General features: G+C 40.0%; 1 protein-coding gene and 1 long non-coding RNA gene across 3 annotated transcripts in view; one reads left to right on the top strand and one right to left on the bottom strand.

The window, feature by feature from the left end:
- Window positions 1-1,170: 1,170 nt before the first annotated feature.
- POU3F4 (POU class 3 homeobox 4) lies at window positions 1,171-2,879 on the bottom strand. Its single transcript, XM_002831848.5, has one exon. The coding sequence runs from the start codon at window positions 2,835-2,837 to the stop codon at window positions 1,752-1,754; it is 1,086 nt and encodes a 361-aa protein (XP_002831894.1). The 5' UTR covers window positions 2,838-2,879; the 3' UTR covers window positions 1,171-1,751.
- Window positions 2,880-4,297: 1,418 nt separating this feature from the next.
- Window positions 4,298-19,662, top strand: part of LOC129052971 (uncharacterized) — a 328,936-nt gene continuing 313,571 nt past the window's right edge. The window contains exons 1-3 of one of the 2 annotated variants that reach the window (XR_010139022.1): window positions 4,298-4,502; window positions 7,511-7,581; window positions 19,266-19,420. This is a non-coding gene — a long non-coding RNA (uncharacterized LOC129052971). The remainder of the gene's footprint in view (window positions 4,503-7,510; window positions 7,582-19,265; window positions 19,421-19,662) is intronic. The other variant, XR_010139021.1, reaches the window with a different exon arrangement.

The raw sequence follows: 19,662 nt of genomic DNA, 5'->3' as shown, positions 1-19,662 counted from the left end.
AAAAATATATATATATATATTTTTTTTTAAAAAAAAGCAAGAACCCAGCCTCCCGGGCGCTCGCTAGCTCGCTGGATCGTCGCTGTGGGCTTCCACCAGCTGTGCTTATCAGAAACGCCGAGACAGCTCCCCACGAGCCCACGCACAGACAGCGGTATATACATGGGGGGGAGAGGGGGTACGCGGATGGACCAGAATCCCTGTGACCTTTGCCAATCATTTCATTGTCGTTCTGCACTGAGCAGAGAATGCCTATCCCCCACACCCTCGCCACCCCTCCCCAAGGGTTTCTCACTCAGAGGGGGCGGTGAACTGGAGGTGAACCGAAATGGGAGACGCTGGCCCAGTCGCCAGCGTCTCCAGGTCGTGATCTCCAGTGAAAGTAATCGCGTGTGAAGGCAAAGTCTTTCCTCTAGGAGGGCCGAAGTGAGATCGCGCGGGAGGTCGCCCTAGCGAGGCTGGGGGCCTGGATTTCTGCGCGCAGGAATCCTGGAGTCCGGTGGGTGCGGAGCCCTCCCAGACTGTCAGGCCACCTCTTTGGCCCAGCGTTGCCGCCAAATCCTTCTCAGATACCTGGATCTATGCTGTGGTAGCCTGCGCGGGCTCCACACTTCCAGGAGGGAGGGCAGAAAGCTGCGAAATCGCCGCTGCTACTTCGCACTAGTTTGCAAACCTAATAGGTTCCCAATTCTGCCCTTCCTAGGCACTCCACCCCGGAAAAAAAATACAACCAATATCATCATCAATAACTCTCTTCGTTGTATCCTCTCCTCCTCATACAGATTTGGGAAGGGGGGGTGAGTAGATAGGCATCTCTCTCCCGCCTGTTCCCATTCATCTCCTCCCTTTTCTAAGCAATTAAAAAGCCATCAGCTCAACGAAGTAGTAATAATAATAGCAATAATAACATGGAGTGGTCGATTAGATACAAATTATCTCACAAATATTGTGTACAGATTGTAGTAAAACACCGCAGACATTTAGAAACGCTATAGAAGTTTTTAAAAATGCAAAACTAGTCTATTGTAAAACAAATTTCACCTGAAATACAGCTGCTATAACCAAGGCGCTGAAAGGTTATTCAGAGGCACACATCTGTCTTCCCAATCCCTCCCCCGCCCCACCCCGCCCCCACGTTATCCCACTCCTTGTTCTTCCTAGAGAGGAGCGACCAAACAAACCTTACTCTGAGTAAACAATATGTATTGATCAGCAGAAAAGGCTAAAGGGAACTGTTGCCCGGGGAGCCAGGAATATGAGATCCCAGCTTGGACTGCTTAATATAACTGTGTATCAGCATTGAGAAGCCTGAATGAGAGAGTATGTGTTTCCTTTGTCAACAGAAGTTAGAACCTCTTATGAAAAGGAAAGGAAAGGGAAAAAAAGGAAAGGAAAGGGAAAAAAAGGAAAGGAAAGGAAAGGGAAAAAAAGGAAAGGAAAGGAAAAGAAAAGAAAGGAAAGGAAAGGAAGAGATGGAAGGGAAGGGAAGGGAAGGGGAAAGGAAAGAAAATGAAAGAAAATGAAAGGAAAGGAAAGGGAAAAAGAAGGGGAAAAAAAGAAAGAGGAAGGAAAGAAGAAAGGGGAAAGGAAAGAAAAAGGAAAGGAGGGAAAAGAGAGAGAGAGTACAAGAGAGCGAGCGAACGAGAGAGAGAGAAATAATAAAGAAAGCTAGAATGAAAGGAAGAGAGTGAGAGAGAAAGAGAAATCCGCGCTGCTCCCAGTGCGGCCGGCCGCCTCCTCGCTTCCTCCAGTCAGAGATCATGGCAAGATGTGTCTGTTTTCACGGTGTGCGAATAAACCTCATGCGGCTGCTGATCCCCTGGCGGAGTCATTCTTTTCTCTTTTTGTCTTCGATTACAGAACCAGACACGCACCACTTCTTTCTCCAACTGGAGGCTGTCTGCCAGCGAGGAGATCTCCTGCGCGGCAGGCTTGGGACACTTGAGGAAATGCGTCTCCAGTACGCCCTTGACACTCACCTCGATGGAGGTCCGCTTCTTGCGCTTGCGGCCCTGTGCAGCGATCTTGTCAATGCTGGTCGGGCTCCCTGTGGACGAATCTGCCTCCTCCAGCCACTTGTTCAGCAGGGGCTTCAGCTTGCACATGTTTTTGAAGCTCAGCTGCAAGGCCTCGAACCTGCAGATGGTGGTCTGCGAGAACACGTTACCATACAGTGTGCCCAGCGCCAACCCCACGTCGGCCTGCGTGAAGCCCAACTTGATTCTTCTTTGTTTGAATTGTTTGGCGAACTGTTCCAACTCATCAGAGGTTGGCGTCTCCTCGTCGGAGTGATCCTGGCAATGGTGCGAGCCCAGTTCGCCGTGATCCGGGGGCTCTCGGAGCACCGGGTGCAGGCTCTGTGCAGAGGCGGCAGCTGGAGGTGGGGTGAGTCCCCCGTGTTCCAGCATGCCGCTCACGGTGAAGCCAGGCTGCGAGTACACGTTGAGGGGTTGGCCGCTTGACGTGATAGACGGAGTCGGTGCCGGGCTCGCCCCCCAGGCGTTGGGGTGGTTAGTGTGCGGTGAGTGGTGGGCTACGTGTGGCGAGCGGTGATGGATGATCGCACCCAGTTGCAGGTCTTCTCGCCCGGGCTTCACGTCCTGCTGGTCCAGGGGGCTGGTGGCCAGTGTGGAGGACCATGGGCCCCCATCGCTCAGACTGGTCACCCAGTGATGCCCGAGGGGATGCCCATTGCTGGGAACTCCCTGCAAGTAATCACTTTGGAGAAGTTTCTGAGGGTTGCGGAAAGGACTCCCCTGCTGCATGCCCGCAGAGTCCGCATGGACTAGGGAGGTGGAAGTGAGAATGCTGTAGGGATTCGAGGCAGCTGTGGCCATGGTCGGTGAGGATCCCCTACTAGTTATAATGTAGCAAAGGGAGCAGCTTCAGCCTTTGACATCTACGGTGCGGGGAGCCAAAGACGCTAGCACGGGTTACCGGCACCCACCACGGCCAATCGCAGCGCGTCTCCGCCTGGCCAGGAGTAAGCCCGGCCAATAGCGGTGCGGGAGGTCGGGCTCGCTTTCCAAATTAGGCTGGTGAAGCTCCGGAGTTTCAATGAGACCCAAGCAGGAAGTGAATCAATCTTTCAGCTCCATTGGCTGCCTAGCGCAGAGTGGCGGCCGTACATTTGATTACCCCTCCACTACCCCGGGGTTTATGTTGATGGGGAAAAGATGTGAGGGATGTGTTGTTGGGGGGCAGTCAGGGAGTGAGGTGGAAAATTAAGGTTGTAGTACTCCTTTTTGATTATTTAGATTAATCTAAATAAAGAAAAAGTGAAACAAGTTTAAATGTCATTTTGATCTCAGTGATTAGGGATTTTTCAGACTCACTCGGCGGTCTGGGCGGGCTAGTTGTGTGCCTAGGACTGCAAAACAAAACGTCGCTATAAACTTTGAGCAAAGTAACGTCTTCGATTGGACCCTAAACCAATAAAGTTGAAACCAATGATTTCAATAAGAACATTTCAGTTTATTTCATTGTATTAAGAACCTCGATATCAAGGTCTGAAAGCTTCTAAAAGATATCCTGTTCTTTCAGTTTTTCTGAAAAATTTTTTAGGTCACGAAGAACTGAATTATTCTGGGAAAGTAAAACCTAATGTGATACTGACAATATTCAGTTATTTCGAAGTTTGCTTCCCAATCTAGCTGGTCAATTGGAAACCTTGCTTTCTCATTGCTCCCTATCAGTTCTCATCACAGATCCCACAACTTCTGTCAAAGGTTCTGCTTGCTGAAGCGGGCAGCCCTCACACTCACCCAAAACATTCTGCAGACCCACTACGAATAGGTATACAGGAAAACGTTCGTGACCCCGCGCCCCAATGCTATCCCCTAGGAAAATTGTTTTTAACTTTCACCGCTCCCCCACCCTCCTCACCCGCCCTGCATTTAATGTGCCCAGGAAATTCAGAGAGAGAAATGGCGGGATGTTTGGCATCAAGTACCGCCCCCACTTCCCCAGTCCCCATCAAGCTTGAATTTGCTTTCAGCTTGAAAACACAGGACTGCTTTTACATTTTGGATAGAATAAAAGAGGTGAAACACTTGTGCTCCTTCTAAGCTTTTATAAGTTAGGAAAGGACGAGTCCGTGTGCTCCACAGCCCGGCGCAAAGGCAGTGCTTGGAAGCAGAGTGGGGAGAAAGGCAAAGATTTAAGATTTGTTCTAGCTGAGAAAAGGCAACACCAGATACCCAACATGGTCTTTGAAGTTAAAAAAATGACCTTTCATTGAATAATTTTGGAGGTAACCTAGCTGCCTAATTATATTTGCACTTACAGAAGACGGCATCAGAGTTCCCTTATTGGTTTGAAATTCCATTAAATATATTGCAAGAGCGCCTAGGTTAAGCTTGATTTAAATTTGCATACATTTTCATATATTTAGCAGAAATAAAAGAAGGCTTGCTGCTACCAGAAAGTCATTAAGGCATTAGTTTCTCTAAGAAGACAGATCTGAAGAATGTGCAAGAAAATGAGAAAAAAATAAAAACAAGGTGAGCTTATTCTGCCATTCCTTTATATAGCTAAAGAGCATCTATTTCCTGTGAAATGAGTAATTTCTTATGAGAGCACAGAGCAATAGGAGCTGATATTGGTAAGTGTAAACGTGTTTATTAGGCGTGAAAACCTGGCATCTGATTCAGATCTATTTCTTTTTCTCACTCTTCTTTTTTTTAAGGTAAACACTTAGTAATTATTGGCAGAGGATCATTTGCCATCTCACCCCCTCTTCCTGCTCTCTCATTGAAACTGTAGCTTCATTTGCCCACGTCCTATTGTAGAGACTTATCTGCTTTTAGAAATTGAGTTTTCCTTTCTCTCTCTCTCTTTCTCTCCCCCCCCCAACTCCCCACCTTTTCTGCTAAGGAGCTCATTTCTTTACTGCTAACTGTTTGCATCTTCCTTTGCAAGAATGCAATCTCATTTGTGCCTGAAATTCTGCTTCTGGAAGAAACAAGAACTTGTTAAAATCAAACAAAAGTAAAGTTTTTAGGTGTTCTGTTAAGCTGCCCTTTGGAAGATCCATTTGTGAGTCTGTGTCGGCTCAATTTAGAGGTCAGAGGGAAACGCGTTGAAGAAACCTTACGTGCAAAACGATCATGATCATTGCCATACTGTTTTTGTTGTTGTAGGTTCCCCACCCCCACCTTGCAGCTGCCTTTGGGTGAGAGTTGCTAATCTTAGGCCATTCAGGGGGTTAAGGTAATTATCAAATGATAAGGCTTTTGCATCAAGAAGGGGATCTTTTTTCAATCTTGACTTGCCTGAGTTCTTACAATCAACCTTCCTCTTGCCCATGGCCTCTGCTCCTGGTACCCTATTTTGCCAGCCGCATCAAGTGGTTCAGACCATTTACCAGAGGCTTGGAGGGGGAGAGGTAAGGAGGGAGATCTGATCCCAGGGACAGGTTTTTTACACCCTTACTTTGCAGTTTTTTAATGTAAAAACTCGCTTTTTAATGGAAATAATAGCTTTCGTCAGGAGCACAAACTGTCGTTATCGCCTTTATTTTTCTTTTCTCTCTCTCTTTCTCTTTCTTTTCTTTCTTTCTTTCTTTCTTTCTTTCTTTCTTTCTTTCTTTCTTTCTTTCTTTCTTTCCATCTTTCTTTCTTCCTTTCTTTCTTCCTCTTTCCTTCTTTCTTTTATTTAAAAAAATGTTTCCATGAGTATAGATACTGCCTATTGAATTCAGGTCCAATCACATCCTCTAGTAAATGTGATAGAATCTTCTCTTGCATGTAAGGTGTTTTGTTTTTTGAATAAAATATCTGCATATAGTCAAATCTTCTTGCTGTTCTAACTAATCTACTGGAGAGGTTTCCTTCGCCCTCTCCTGTCAGTTTAACTTCCCAAGTGTAACAGATGCCGCTCTCAAGCGCTCCTTTCTGCAGCTTCTCTTTATTCAGCTTCACATATTTCTCCCCATGATCTGGGTTTCCATAGAGAGAGGAATAAAAGGGGGGACCATGGTCACAAATCCCCTGCCCCATGCAAAATAAAAGAGCCACATTCAATAGACGACCCGTCTGGACATGGGAGAAAAATAAGTTGATACGAAGCTACTGTTGCAAAGAGCTGGTAACTTATTTTTCATAGACTGCATTTTGCCTTAAACTCTAAGTTATCACTGGCAAGCTTGCTCTCTCATGCAGCTGGGCTACATACACACTTGATGTGCTCCACATCCTGATCTTGAAGCCCAAACCCGGTCCTCAGATCTGCTTCTCCCCACCCCCTCTAGAGCTTTGGTTTGAATAATATAACAATAGCTGTGGAACCTACCGGGTAGGGGCAGTTAAAAGTCGCCCTAGAGAGGAGCCCGGCTTTGAAGTAGACAAACTGTAATTGTAGCGAATCCCCACCTATCTTCAGCAAAGCAGCACAGGTTTCAATTCCTGTGCCAGGCAAGAACCTGGCACAATTTTTATTCCTTGTTAAGTTGCCCTCACACTCCAATTACACACCCCACCTTACCCTTTCCCCTTGCTTTGTTTCTAAGAGGGCAATTCAGATCATTTTTAAAAGAAAGTCAGATTGGCTTTATTTATATATGTTCATTTATTTGTAACTTCAGAGTTTGCAGTGGATTTCCTTCCTCACAAGATTTAGGGATACCAGCTCCTGAACGTCTTCACAGATACCCACTCCCCTTTCTTTCTAAGCAAGGAAAGATTCACAAAAGAAATTAAGCAGATTAATGTGGTTCAGGTTGTGCTCCCGTGGAAACATCTGAACACGGCCGCAGCTGGGTAGCCTGCGTCCTGGCTTCTTTGGAAAGTACCCCAGCCATGGGGATTGTGCCTCTTGCAGATTTCATATGTGAGGGTAGATTATGAAGCATTCTCATTATGTGTACAAATTGAGGGTGGGGAGAGGAAGGTGGTTTGGGGCTGAAGCTGGCAGGGGGTCAGGACAGGGAGTAGCGGCGGCGGGTGGAGGGGGTTCAGGAAGTAAGTTCAAAAGGCCAGATTTGATTGTGTGCAATATAGCATGAAGCTCCAAATGGCAGGACATGGAACATAGGCATTATCTCAAGATGAAAACTTCACCTTCAACCCAAGTTCACTTTGGAGACAGAACAAGTTAGATTAGGCTTGGTAGGGACAAATGTGCATTTTCTTTTTAACACCAGGAGCTCATAAGGGAAGGAAACAATTGAACAGACTTCTCAAAGCAGAAGAAAAAAAAGCTGTTTTCCTGGTTTCTGCATATTGAGCTCATAAGACTGTTCTCGGTGTGAGACTCAGCTGTCCTTCAGAGCACTAGCCCACTGCAGCTCCTCTTATAGTCGCCTTCTTTCTTCTTCTCCTTTTTTCTTTTTCAAAAGCTGCATGGGGTGGGGGGGGAGGTAAGGGGCTCCTAATATTCTGGGGAAAATTTTTTAAAAAGAATTTAGATTACATTAGGAGACATTGCCAATACTGATGGTAGAACATGGCAAAATAGTTCATAGGCATGAACTAATTGAGCTCAAGCTCAATTAGTTCATTTTTTTTTTCAGGTCTCTATTGGCTTTCCTGAACATAAGAAAAAGAATCTTCAGAGAAAAAGGGAAGAGGAAGAGGGGAGGGGGTGAGTACACACAGTGAATGCTGCAGCAGAAACAGGGAAACTTAAAATACTCCTCATGTAAAATCTAATACAAATACCCCAATCTGTGAGAACCACTAGTCATTTCCTAGCAAAATTGAATGCTGGGGAGAAGTGCTGAGGCATTGTGTGGCAGGGGCCTCTGACAGGATGGTTAGAGGACAGGCTGGGACAATAGAGACCCTCACTACCAAGGGAAAGGATGCTTGCTCCTATAACTGCGTTGGCCAGGTCGCGTCCATCCAGTCTCAGTTTCTCTTTAGGGATCACATTTTTGCCGTTGCAATGTCGGTGGGTGAACCCTAATTTTACAGTATCCCAGAGAAAAGAGCTTTACAGAGACAGAGCTATTGTGTCATGCTCAGCATAGCTATCATTTTCCTGGCACCAGGATTTGGGGTGTTTAGGAATCATTGTGCAGTTTTACACTGCAGACCAAGCCTAGAGTCGAGGAACCCAGCGGATGGTTTTACAAAATATATAACACACGTGGAATTACACTTTTATCAAAAAAAAAAAAAAAAAAGCAGCAGAATGCTTCCAAATTTAAAATGCAATGGTACTTTTGATTTTTCTTTTAATTATTTTTTTGAAAGTAAGAAGTGGTAGAGGTATTTAAAAACGAAAAAAAAAAATAGTCATAGCTGCGCGATTGATCAGAGGGCGGGTAGAAATCTCTTACTTTAAACCCTGCGCGCATCGGTATTCCAGTCATCAATAAGTCTTCTGGCTGAACATTAGACGCTTTTCTTAAGTCACTATAGTAGTTAATAGAGCCTCCCCAAATTGCAAATCACTTCCTTCTTCATGGATGGATTAAGGTTTTAGTGTGCAAAATTGTAAGAATGCTTAGGCTTCATTCCTAACTGAGGTCCTGTGTTCCCTGCCACCCTGTCTCCCCGCCCCTTAGTAAATGGTATTTATTTGTCTGAAATGGCGAGCGTTCCACGTCCCTGTGTGGTTATGGGACTACAGGAAGCTTGATTATAGATTGATATATGGGATCCTTCTGGAAATGACTTTTAGTAAGTAATCTGCTCAGTGTCTGGGGCTCACATTACCATTTCAGGGCCCCACAAAGAATAGGAATGTAAGTTTATCACTTTGAAAATGAGCAACCGACCAGATTTAACCTGCTGTCATTTTTCAGAAATTTCAATTACTATTATCATTATTTTCCAGGAGGAAAGAGTAGAGAAGGGGCTGCTGATGATTATGAAAATAATGTGTAGTGTGTGTGTGTGTGTGTGTGTGTGTGTATGGGGGGATTGTGGCCCACCACCCAACAAAATGTATACACACACACACACACACACACACACACACACACACAGAGAGAGAGAGTTTGGGAAAAAGTCCAATTTGAAAGGACATTTGGGGAACGCATTTTTAACAAGAATATTAATGCTTCCTCTGTTGTGATTGCTGTTGTGTTAGTTCTTCTGGCGGAGGGGTGTGAGTTTCCTGAGTGGTCGTAAAATTTCCCTTTTCTGTAACTTTTCTTTGGACCGACATCTCTTGCACTTTGCCTCACTATGGATTTAAGGAATCAATTTAGCTCCCCTGCCCCGAGAAGAGTTCCATTCGGTCGGGTATTACGGTTTCCAGCTGCCTGTGAATACATCAGTCAGGCCACCGTGGGTGCTGTGCGTGCACACACACATTTAATATCCAATAACTTTTTGGAGTCTCTTTTCCAAGTACAAGAGCTCAGGCAGACAGCAGAACCTAGCTCTTGACCAGTGCTTTGCCCTTGGTGATTCTGCTCCTGGCTCAGGTGGTTGTGACTCCCCCAGCCAGCTCGCTCCCATTCTGGTGTTGCCGCTAACCCAAGTCAGCTAGCTTCATTCTGCCGAGATGCAAAGCTATAAAGAATCAAGGAGCTTCCCCAAAACATCAGACAAGGCATCGGCAGGAGGGGGCGCGATTTGGGCAGCAACAGGATCCCTCGCCTTCTGGAGAGCTTGGCTAAAATGTCCAGATGTTTCGGAACGGTGGACCTGACCTTAGCCTCCTGGACATACACTGAATAGAGGTGTTGTGGTGGGGGTCGGGAGCATTCTACTGAGATATATTGTTTTAAGATAACTCCGCGGGTGGCAATTCTTTAGGGCAAATGGATTCTATTGCGACACAGGGCAGCTGGCTAGAGGGGCTTATTTTGACAGCCTTCAGGACTTCATTGCCCCCTAAACCTCCCCAGCCTCTCTTCTATTTGAAGCGGGATCTGAAGGATGGTGGCAAGGTCACTTTCCTTCTGTTGGAGGCGGAGGGAGGGGGCAGGGATCTAGAAGCAAGACACCAAAGTGTCTGTATTAGCCTAGAGCTCCCGGCCCCCCAACCCGACAATAGTGGCCACCTGCTGTTCTTTTGGAGAGCCCTGGGCCTTTTCGGCCTGGCCAAAGGAATATCCTAGTCCCTGGGCAGCCTCTGCTGCTCCGCCAGGCGAGCCCCTCCTAGGTCCAAGGCTCCTTTTGCCCCTTGAACACTACTAAGCCAATTGTCCTGCTCTCTAAACCTGCACCTATGTAAAGGGCTCAAGGTAGTGCTTTCTCAGGAGACAAGGCCCATCTCCTTCCCCAACAAATGAGGTGTGTCACCACAGCTCTGCCGCAGTGACGCCCCCCCTCGGGGGATATGCTCGAGGACTAGCACCCCTATTATTCCCCTGGTGTGTTAAAGTGACAGTTGCCCTAAAATATTTTGTTCCGGCAATAAGATGTTAACTTAGATAACATTAAGGGAGGAATTTAAACCTGCCTATTCCTCTTCAAAAATAAGAAATTTCATGTTTTTAACAACTGAAGGGGCAAGAAAACCTTAGGCTTCTAAGGAAAGACATTTAGGGCAATCTAAATATCAATACTCAGATGTCTTTGGTACATCCTAAATATTTCTTTTAACTTATTCAAATAATAGTGAGAATGAGGCTTTTGCTTTTTCTCACCTATCCTCTTCTTAGTATTTCTACTTTTGGGGAGAGATTGGAATTCTTGTTTGCCAATAAACAGTAGTTCAATCACATCTGCTCTCATCTTAACCTTTAAATACAATGTTTTTTTTCCAGGTGCTTGATGTAAACATTAGGTATGTTACCACCTCTCTTAAACAAATGGATAACTCACATCTTTCTGCATGTGGTGAGGGGCAATGGGTGTGAATTTACAGGGTTGGACCTTTGCATATTGGAGAACAAACCTATTTGAATATAAATTGCATTCAATAATGATCTCAACTCTTGAGTGTGGATCTCAGCTCAGCTGAAACAGAATCTTAGAGTTGTGGAGGATTGTTTTTCTTTTAACAGCTAGTTGACAGTTTTGTTAAGAACCGAGATTGTCCTATACAGACACCCACATTAGTGATGGAAAGATGCATTTGAGTCCCCCCTACTTTTATTCAAGTAGAAGAATTGCATTTTCAAACATATTCTGTATGTTTTCAGTAGCATCAAGGGGTCTTAGAAATTTTTTTTACAGAGGAGGAAATTAAATTACAACATGCAAATAGAAACACTTTGGGAAACATAGAATATATTTGTTTTCCTAAAATTTACTACAAATGGAAAAAAAGTCAAGCTTTCTTAAAACAGTTTTTGTGAGATGATAACTTGCATTATAAATATATTTACACTTCTCATTTTATGTCATTAGAATAAGTCTCATCCCACACAATTGAATTTTAAATTCTATTTAATATTCCATCCTACCACATTTTAAAAGGAGGACTATCTGTACCATGCTATGAAAGGAAACCAGAATATATTTATTGTTAAGGTATGAAGGATATTGAGGAATAATACAATGACGTTTGGAATAAAAATATGTTCAGTTAATTTTTACTAGCCTTTACACATTCATTATTAACTCTTCCAAGTACTCATTTGAAATAAAAATTATATCTGCTATGTATAGCATATCAAGAGTATTATGTCTTTATGGAATAATGCTTACTTTTGTAGGTGATTGTTGAAGGTAAATAATGTTCATGAAATAAGCTAACTCAGATGATTCATGGAAGTATGTTAAAAAGATATGTTAAAGTGTTTTAGCTTACATTCGTATAGTTGGACACTCTGTTTTTAGATATGTTGCAGTATTTCTCATTTGGTGGATCCGCAAACTGCTTTGAAATGACTAGTAGAGTATAAGTAGATTGCAAGTAAACCTAGTGAATTAAGATGATTCTCTATCAGTTTAATTTATGTTTTATAGTTAGTTTAGCATTCTGATTTGATTGCCTTAGTAATGTGAATTGCCTACAGCTGCTGATGATACAGCTTTAATTCTGTTTTAAAGGTCATGTAAACATGTGCCTGTAGCATAAGGAATGCAAATTCAATTCCCTTTTAATGTTTCCTCACATTCACTTCACTGCCTTCACCTAGAAAATTAGTGAGATTTAATATAAAGTATTCTAATGTTATGATTTCATTAAAGTCCTTTTTCAATGCTTTACTTTTCCTTTTGCAGGGTAAAGAACTCTTCCTCTGTTTTGCAATGCGTAGCTCATGCAACATACATCACTCATACTGGAGGCAGAAAAACATTTCTGTTATGATCTATTTACTTTTCTGGTGCTTTCACTAATAAAGAGCTGAGAACTTCATTTCAGTTTCTCTGTAGCCGCAGGTGAAAAGGACACAAAACAAACTAGATAATATAGCCACATTTTAGATAGCAGTAGACAGAAGCAAAATATTGTACAGATATATAGGAGCCTGTAGTCACAAGCATTTTCATAATATAAACACATAATTGAAACAACTGTGGCAAATATATAGCAATAGGAGAAAAATATTTAAAATATATGTGACATAGAGAAGAAAGCTTTAGTTGTTCCAACTTCATAAGAAAAATATATAAATTATGGCCTTCAGATTCCATGGCTTAAATATTGTTTGATATGCAGATATTTATTTTTTTCATTACTTAAAAAATGTATTAATCCCTTGAGATTAATACACGCCTGTGCCACTAGATTACATTAAAACTTTTAAAATGTACTTTGAGAAATTGAATAAGTCCTTGCAAAATATACAACTGTTAGTAGAAGAGACAGTCATGTGGAAATGAGAAAAATGGGGGATGTAAAACAGCCAAGTTGAAATAAAGTAGAAAGTTTAACCCAATATTCCTGGTGACACCATTGTGCTGTTTTGTATCTCTGCTCTTCATATGTCTCTAAGCTGGCACTTTTTTGCACTGAAACTTAGCTAGATGTCATAATTTCAGATATCTTTTTGCTTAAATTGAATTGGCCAAAGGAATAGAATGTGAAAAATATAGAAGTGGAAAAATATATATGAATACATTTATTTGTTAGCATATTGTTTAATATAACAAAAACAAAAACAAAAGCACATATAAATGAAATCAGAATGTAATCACTCTCCAATGTAGCTTAATTTCGTATTGAGGAACTGTAATTCAAAAGTTCAGACCTCAACTTTGAAAGATAACTGCTGTTGCATTGTAATAAATGTGTTTTGTTCTGTGTTTGTGTGTTAAAATAATTACCCACAAAACGTGAACAACTATGAATGCCCGTTGAGGAAAGGGCTATGGCCATGAACATCTTAGGTGCTGATATAAGCAGTTGACTTTTCATATTTTACCTCTGGCTTACTGCTCACAGTTTTCAAGTACTTCTCTCTCCCTCATTTTCTTATTAGAGGGGACTCGACATACAAAATTTATATGTAAAGCTTTGAGAAAATGCCACATTTTCATCAGCACTCTGGACTCCAGCAATATAATACTGCAGAGATACCTGATTGATGATAAAATCAGCATGGAAGTAGACTCTGTTTTCTGTGATTTTGCCCTCCTGCTTTATGTCAGTACAAGTTACAGATGAAATTTCTTGGAGATTTTTTTTGTTTTAGTTTTGCACAATCTTATTGTTAATGTATATATATTCTTATAATGAAAACCACAACTGGAAGAGCTGTGTTACACATAAATTGTACAAATTCCCAATATGTTTTGCCTTTGATAGAAGACTTTTAGTCATATTGTTGTCCTGCCTAAGGAAATTTAAATTGTGCAATAATACAGTCCTACATTTTATTTTATTTTATTTTATTTTTGGAATTTGTCATTTTGAATAATAGATTCAAATGAGCAAGTTTCCAGCTTTTTATTCTGAAAAAAATGTAACAACTCTGCTCATAAAAGTATTCTTTTAAACAGAAATGAACTGTAAATAAATTAGTACCCCCCCAAACAAAATCACTGCATGGAGGTCTATGTGTTGTGTCTACGCCGAACACGGGAGGTCTATGTGTTGTGTCACTCATTTGCTTGTATTCGTTTGATATCACCTTAGTCAGATGATATTGCACTTACAGGTGTCAATTTCAATATAGGTACACATTTTTCCTTGATGGCAATATTAGTACTATTATCCTATCAAAAAGATACAGAGATTCAATTGAAAGTTAGCTATTTCATGACTGCATGCTCTCCCACTAAAAGAGCGAACAGTGTTCATGTGTGAGTAGCATGTGTCCCAGGGATAATCCCTACCTAAAATAGCTAAAAATAACATTTAAAAAAAATAAAGCACAAAGAGACAAAAAATGTCAGCATTTATATTTAATCCAGGTATGCTGTAATCCATTTGCAAGATAGTTAACAGACATGCTTCTTTAAATTTTGTGCATACACACACATATTCTGAAAAAAATTAGGGTGCTTTTTAATGCAGCTACCCCCCACAATATATTTTCATATTTTTTCCACTGCATTTTATTTCCACAGTTTTCTAATATCCTGTAGCTTCCCCCATTAAATAATGGCACTTACTATTTGTGTTCTGAGAATGAATTATTTGAACACAAACAAGGTACATAGAAGCATTTTGTGGCTGAGTCTATTAATTTTTATCCTTATCATTGCTTGGCTTTAAAAAAAAATAAATATAAAGAGTGTTAAATGACTTTATTAAGTTAAAAATAGCATTACAAAGCACCTGTGGTTGTCTCTTATCGAATCTCTATATAGTAACAATGATGGAAATTTGTTGCTATAACTATTCAGAGAAAGTTTACAATTTACTTAAAATCAACTTAACTAGAATAACTGAGAGAAATAATGTGCTTGAGACAATGAGCCACAATTCGATATTTCCTAATAATGTATGTTCTTGCATGTTCTACTATGTGTTTTTCTTCGTTATCTTCTTATATCTGAAGTTCTATTCCCACCCCTCTTCCCTCCACCCCATGTATTTGATCATCTCTTCAAGTCCCTTGGCTGAACCAATCTCTTTTCATGCAAGGATAAAAAGAGAAGAACTTCAAAGTAGGTTCAGGTAATTAACAGCTGAGGGGAATATAATCTAAACCATAGGCCCTGCTTTGCACCCAGGCTGGCTCTCTGAGCCAGCCGGCAAGGGAGTGCCTATTCCCTATAGCATCTAAATCTGCTTCCTCTGAACAGCTCTGCCAGGCCTCTAGTTATCACATCTGCATTTCAAACACCGTGGCTCTGGCATTAATTATTAATTAGCCTACAGTCACCCTAGAGGATTCAAGTTCCAGTCTGCACGTACTTATTCATTGACCTCTATCTTAGTTTTTGTTGGGGTGGGGGGGGGGAACTCAGTAGAATGCTTAATAATTTTCTTTCTTTTAGACCTTCTGTTCTAGTTTCATGAAGAGAAAACAGTATATTTTTCCAAGTGGGAATAATCACAGAGTGGCCCCCAAATTTGTCTACAGTAAAAAACTTTGTGAAAAATTGAGGGACATAGAAGGAATAAAATGATTTTTAGACAGTATTGAGTGTAGAAAGTTTCTTTTTAATATTTTACCAATTGACTGATTGTAGTTTCCTCAAACTGGGAGATAACAATCATGGGAGAAAGCCAAATAATTCCTTAGTTCTCAGTGCGAGCAACTGCCCAGCTTGTAAAGTGAACTAGATTCCATCCTTGGATAATACATGTGTATAATCAATAAGACCTATAGTGGTAGGTGCTGCTGAAAGCAGGAATGTCCAACAAATCTATAAACAAAACGATTTTTAAAAAGATAAATATTCTCATTTTTAGTTTATTTCAAAAAGAAATTTAAAGAAACTCCTTTCTTACCAGCAAACATTTTGATGTGTACTAAACTATTATGCTATTTGTGACAAACTTTCGGGCCTAAATGTGAAAGCCTTTACAGAGTACTATAAAGGTTAACGGAGTCAGCTGAGCCCTGCTATTGACTAAATGACCTTAAATCTCATGTCATCTCTGAGACTCTGACTTCCCTTTAGGAAAATGAGGGTAACATTAGACCCTACCTCATGGAATTGTTATGAAAATTAAATGACATAACGCATAAAATAGTTCATCATAGTGCCTGACATATAGAAATGCTCAATTGGTGTTAATAATTGTAAAAAGAAACTTGTTCCATTATTTTGTTGAGAGGATTTGAGAGTTTTTGTTATTTTTTATTTAAATATCAATTCCTCTCCAAAATAAATGAATAAATGTCAATTCCACGCTTCATATTCTTCCCAACATGGGGTTTTTGAACAACCATGTATGAGAACAGCCCCTGCTGTCCCACTCCTAAGTTATTTTTACTAGTGCCCCTATTACCATTCAGTTGCCATCATAATCACCCTCTTCTTCACCCCAAAATCCTGTTTTCTTGCTTTGTTTTCTGGCAGTTCTTCTGGAATCTAACCATCTCTGGTGCAAATCTTTCTCCCTAATATAGGAACCCCTGTGGAACTTTTTCAAACATTTCAACTTTTGTCTTTGACCTGTTGAGTTCCCTCTGGAACCACAGTCTTCTTAAGCTGGTGGGATTGGGGGAGGGGTCTTGTTACCTATGCCAAGACTGGGAATGTGGTTCCAATACTGATGTAGAAAATAACAATCCCACCATTCACATTTATCATTTTGGTAATTTTCCATGTACTATTTTCTTTGGTTTTAAGTATCTATAAATATGATTGTGATACTGCTTTATAAGCAATTTCATGTGCTTTTCTTTTTCAACGTGACATTATATTACATGATTTCCCTATGTCATTGCAAACTCTTACTATTAATATTTTTTAAAGGTATCATGTTATTTCATATTAAAAGTGTAATATAATTTACATAAACATTCCTTTTGTTGACTTTTCAAATATTATGAATACAGTGTAATTTATATTTGAACCCAAATGTATTTGTAAAATGTTTTATGACCTTTTTTGGTACTTAGTTTCAGTCTATGGACACACACACACACACAAACACATCTTATTTTTTTTTTAATCTCACACATTAGCTATCCCTAGGATTGTGCCATGTGAAAATTAAAGACCCTTCTATATCTTGGTCCACATTGAAAATAATGTTGAAAAGGATAAGGCAAAAGAGAGAGTCCAAGTTTTACCACTTGAGATTTTGGTCAGGTTTACAAACTTGTATATCAAATTATAAATCCCTTAGCATTCAGCAAAAATGTATCTTTATTTCTACCACGTGAAACCCATGGGATTTTGAAAGTCAAAAGAAACTTTAGATCATTGATCCCCAACCTTTTTGGCACCAGGGACCAGTTTCAAAGAAGACAATTTTTCCACAGACAGGTGCTGGGGACAGTTTCAGGATGAAACAGTTCCACCTCAAATCATCGGGCATTAGTTACATTCTCATAAGGAGTGCGCAACCTAGATACCCTCGCACGTACAGTTCACAGTAGAGTTTGCACTTCTATGAGAATCTAATGCCCCTGCTGATCTGACAGGAGGTGGAGATCAGGCGGCCATCCTCGCTTGCCAGCTGCTCATCTCCTCCTGTGCCACCTGATTCCTAAGAGGACACAGACCAGTACCGGTCCCCAGCCCAGTGGCTGGGTACCCCTGCTTTAGATGATTATACAGTCCAGGACCTTAACAGAAAATTTTGAATGATTGTTAAAAAGCCGCCACATCTGTACCAGTTCCACCTGAGTGTTATAAGACAAAGAAATGGGGCTGGTTCAACATGACTAGTTTTTAGTCACTCTATAATGGCTTCTAATGAACATCCTTGGATATTTTTAGGTTCTTACAAAAGTTTTTAATAATAAATTTGAGAATTTTGGGGAGCATTAATGTTAAGCTTATTGGTCTATATTTTGTAGAATCTATCATTTCCCCTTGTTGAGATTTAGTTGTCCTCTGCCAATTGGCTAGCTCTTACTTAAAGCAATAATATGCCAAAATTGCAGAATTATAATTTTGCATTGCTAATCAGCAATGACGTTGTGCAGTAAAAATATTATAGAGATAGCAATAAAAATTAAATGTACAAGAATCATTATCTCCTCCAGTCAGGGTACTATAGCAGGAGGTTTATAAAGCGTGTATAGAAATAGAGGTGGGTGAACCATGATTAGACTAGATGACTTTTAAGATATTCAGTACTCAGATGCTCTAAAAGACATTTACTAAAATTATTCTAAGACTAAGATATGCTAATTAACCGATTATAAATTGTTGAAAATGAATTTCAAGGTTTTGTCTTTAGAGATGTTTTAAATGACAAATTGAGGTTTCATCAAAAAATAAATTATTTTTTATTCACTATTTTAAAGTAGTAATATTTACTATATAAAGTTCAAATTGTGAGATAATTATATAGTCCAGATATCTCAAATGTATTTTTAAAAGCAATTTAAAACTTTACCCCAATAGAATTTTAAATTGTTTTAGCAAAAACTGGAAATATATACAAGTATATATAAGGGCTAATTGAGATACTGATGGAGATGATGAACTGAGATTCTAAATTACTCAGAAAAAATGCCTTGTGTGGATGAACTAAAATGATATGATATTATCTACCAGTGGTGAAAGAATCAATGGTTTAAGAAGTGAAGGCTTTAAGATAATTAATAAAAACTTATGTGATTAAATTTTTGTGTAAAGTAAAATGAATGGATGTGTGACTGACCATATAAATACCTCCTCCACTATGTTATCTATTATTTTTAAGTAGTAAACAGGAGCTTTTATGATAGAAGAAGTCCAAGATTTGGAATGGATCATATTTGGGTTCAAATCTCATCTCTACTCCTCCTTCGATGTATGAGAAAATCATTAAAACTCTCTAAACCTCAGTTTTTTTTAATTTGTGAGACGGAGATAACAAAATAATATAGCTTGCTGGTTTATCTTAATAATTAAATTTTAAAAATCTGAATAGTTTTTAGATCTGTGCATGACACATGGCAGAGATTTCAGCAAAAGGGAATTATTTTTATTGCTATAACTTTTTCTGTGTAAATGTGTATTTCACAGATAAAAATTTTACCTCTAAATGGCCCACAAAAGCCTTTAAAAATTTATCAATTTGGATTGAAACATTTATATTGCATTCTCTCGTTCTTTCAGTGAGCTACAGTGAACATAACTGATATGTTTCTTAATGGTCCTGGGTAATCACAAGAAATTCTCATGTCTTTACTCTTCTCTCATGTGGCAATGACCTTGGCCTGCTAATTTATTAAGAGCTGTGTTTGTCCCATTTCTTAAATTGTTCTAAGCTGTGCATTTTCAGATCTTTGTCTGATTTTTTCAATTTTTTTCAAGTTCAACTTTCATAGTTAAAAGATGCCGTGAATATACCTGCCTGTAGTAACCTTTACCTCATTTTCTTTCCCCTTTTTCTCTAACCTGCTGTAGGCTCAGAAAACAATAACAGCAGCCTATCTACACTGTGCTTTACAGTCTACAGTGTGCATTCATATTTAACACTTTGGACTGAACATTTGACACTTTGGAGTGAATAGATATAATTATCCTCAGTTTACAGGTGGGAAAATGAAGGCACAGAAAAGGTAAGAGATGTGCTCAAGGTTTTACAACTCAGATTCAAACCAATCCTTTTGACTAAAGACTTCATAAAATGTATTTTGACTAATCAGAGAACTTATCTTTACATTCGTATTGCTAATTATAACCCACATACCATATATAAAAAAATAAAAGTACAACTTGGAAATGATTGTAAAGCAAATCCCATGTAATTCCTTAGGGAAAGAAATAAAACACTCTCAACACCTGTGTACATTTTCTTAAC

This window comes from Pongo abelii, chromosome X (assembly GCF_028885655.2).
Source record: "Pongo abelii isolate AG06213 chromosome X, NHGRI_mPonAbe1-v2.0_pri, whole genome shotgun sequence".
NCBI lineage: Eukaryota > Metazoa > Chordata > Mammalia > Primates > Hominidae > Pongo > Pongo abelii.
Note: the sequence above shows the minus strand (reverse complement) of the source record. Positions and strands in the feature narration are given on the sequence as shown.

What these genes read in the sequence shown, in the direction of transcription:
- POU3F4 (XM_002831848.5), bottom strand. Translation starts at nt 2,837, where the DNA reads ATGGCCACAGCTGCCTCGAATCCCTACAGCATTCTCACTTCCACCTCC.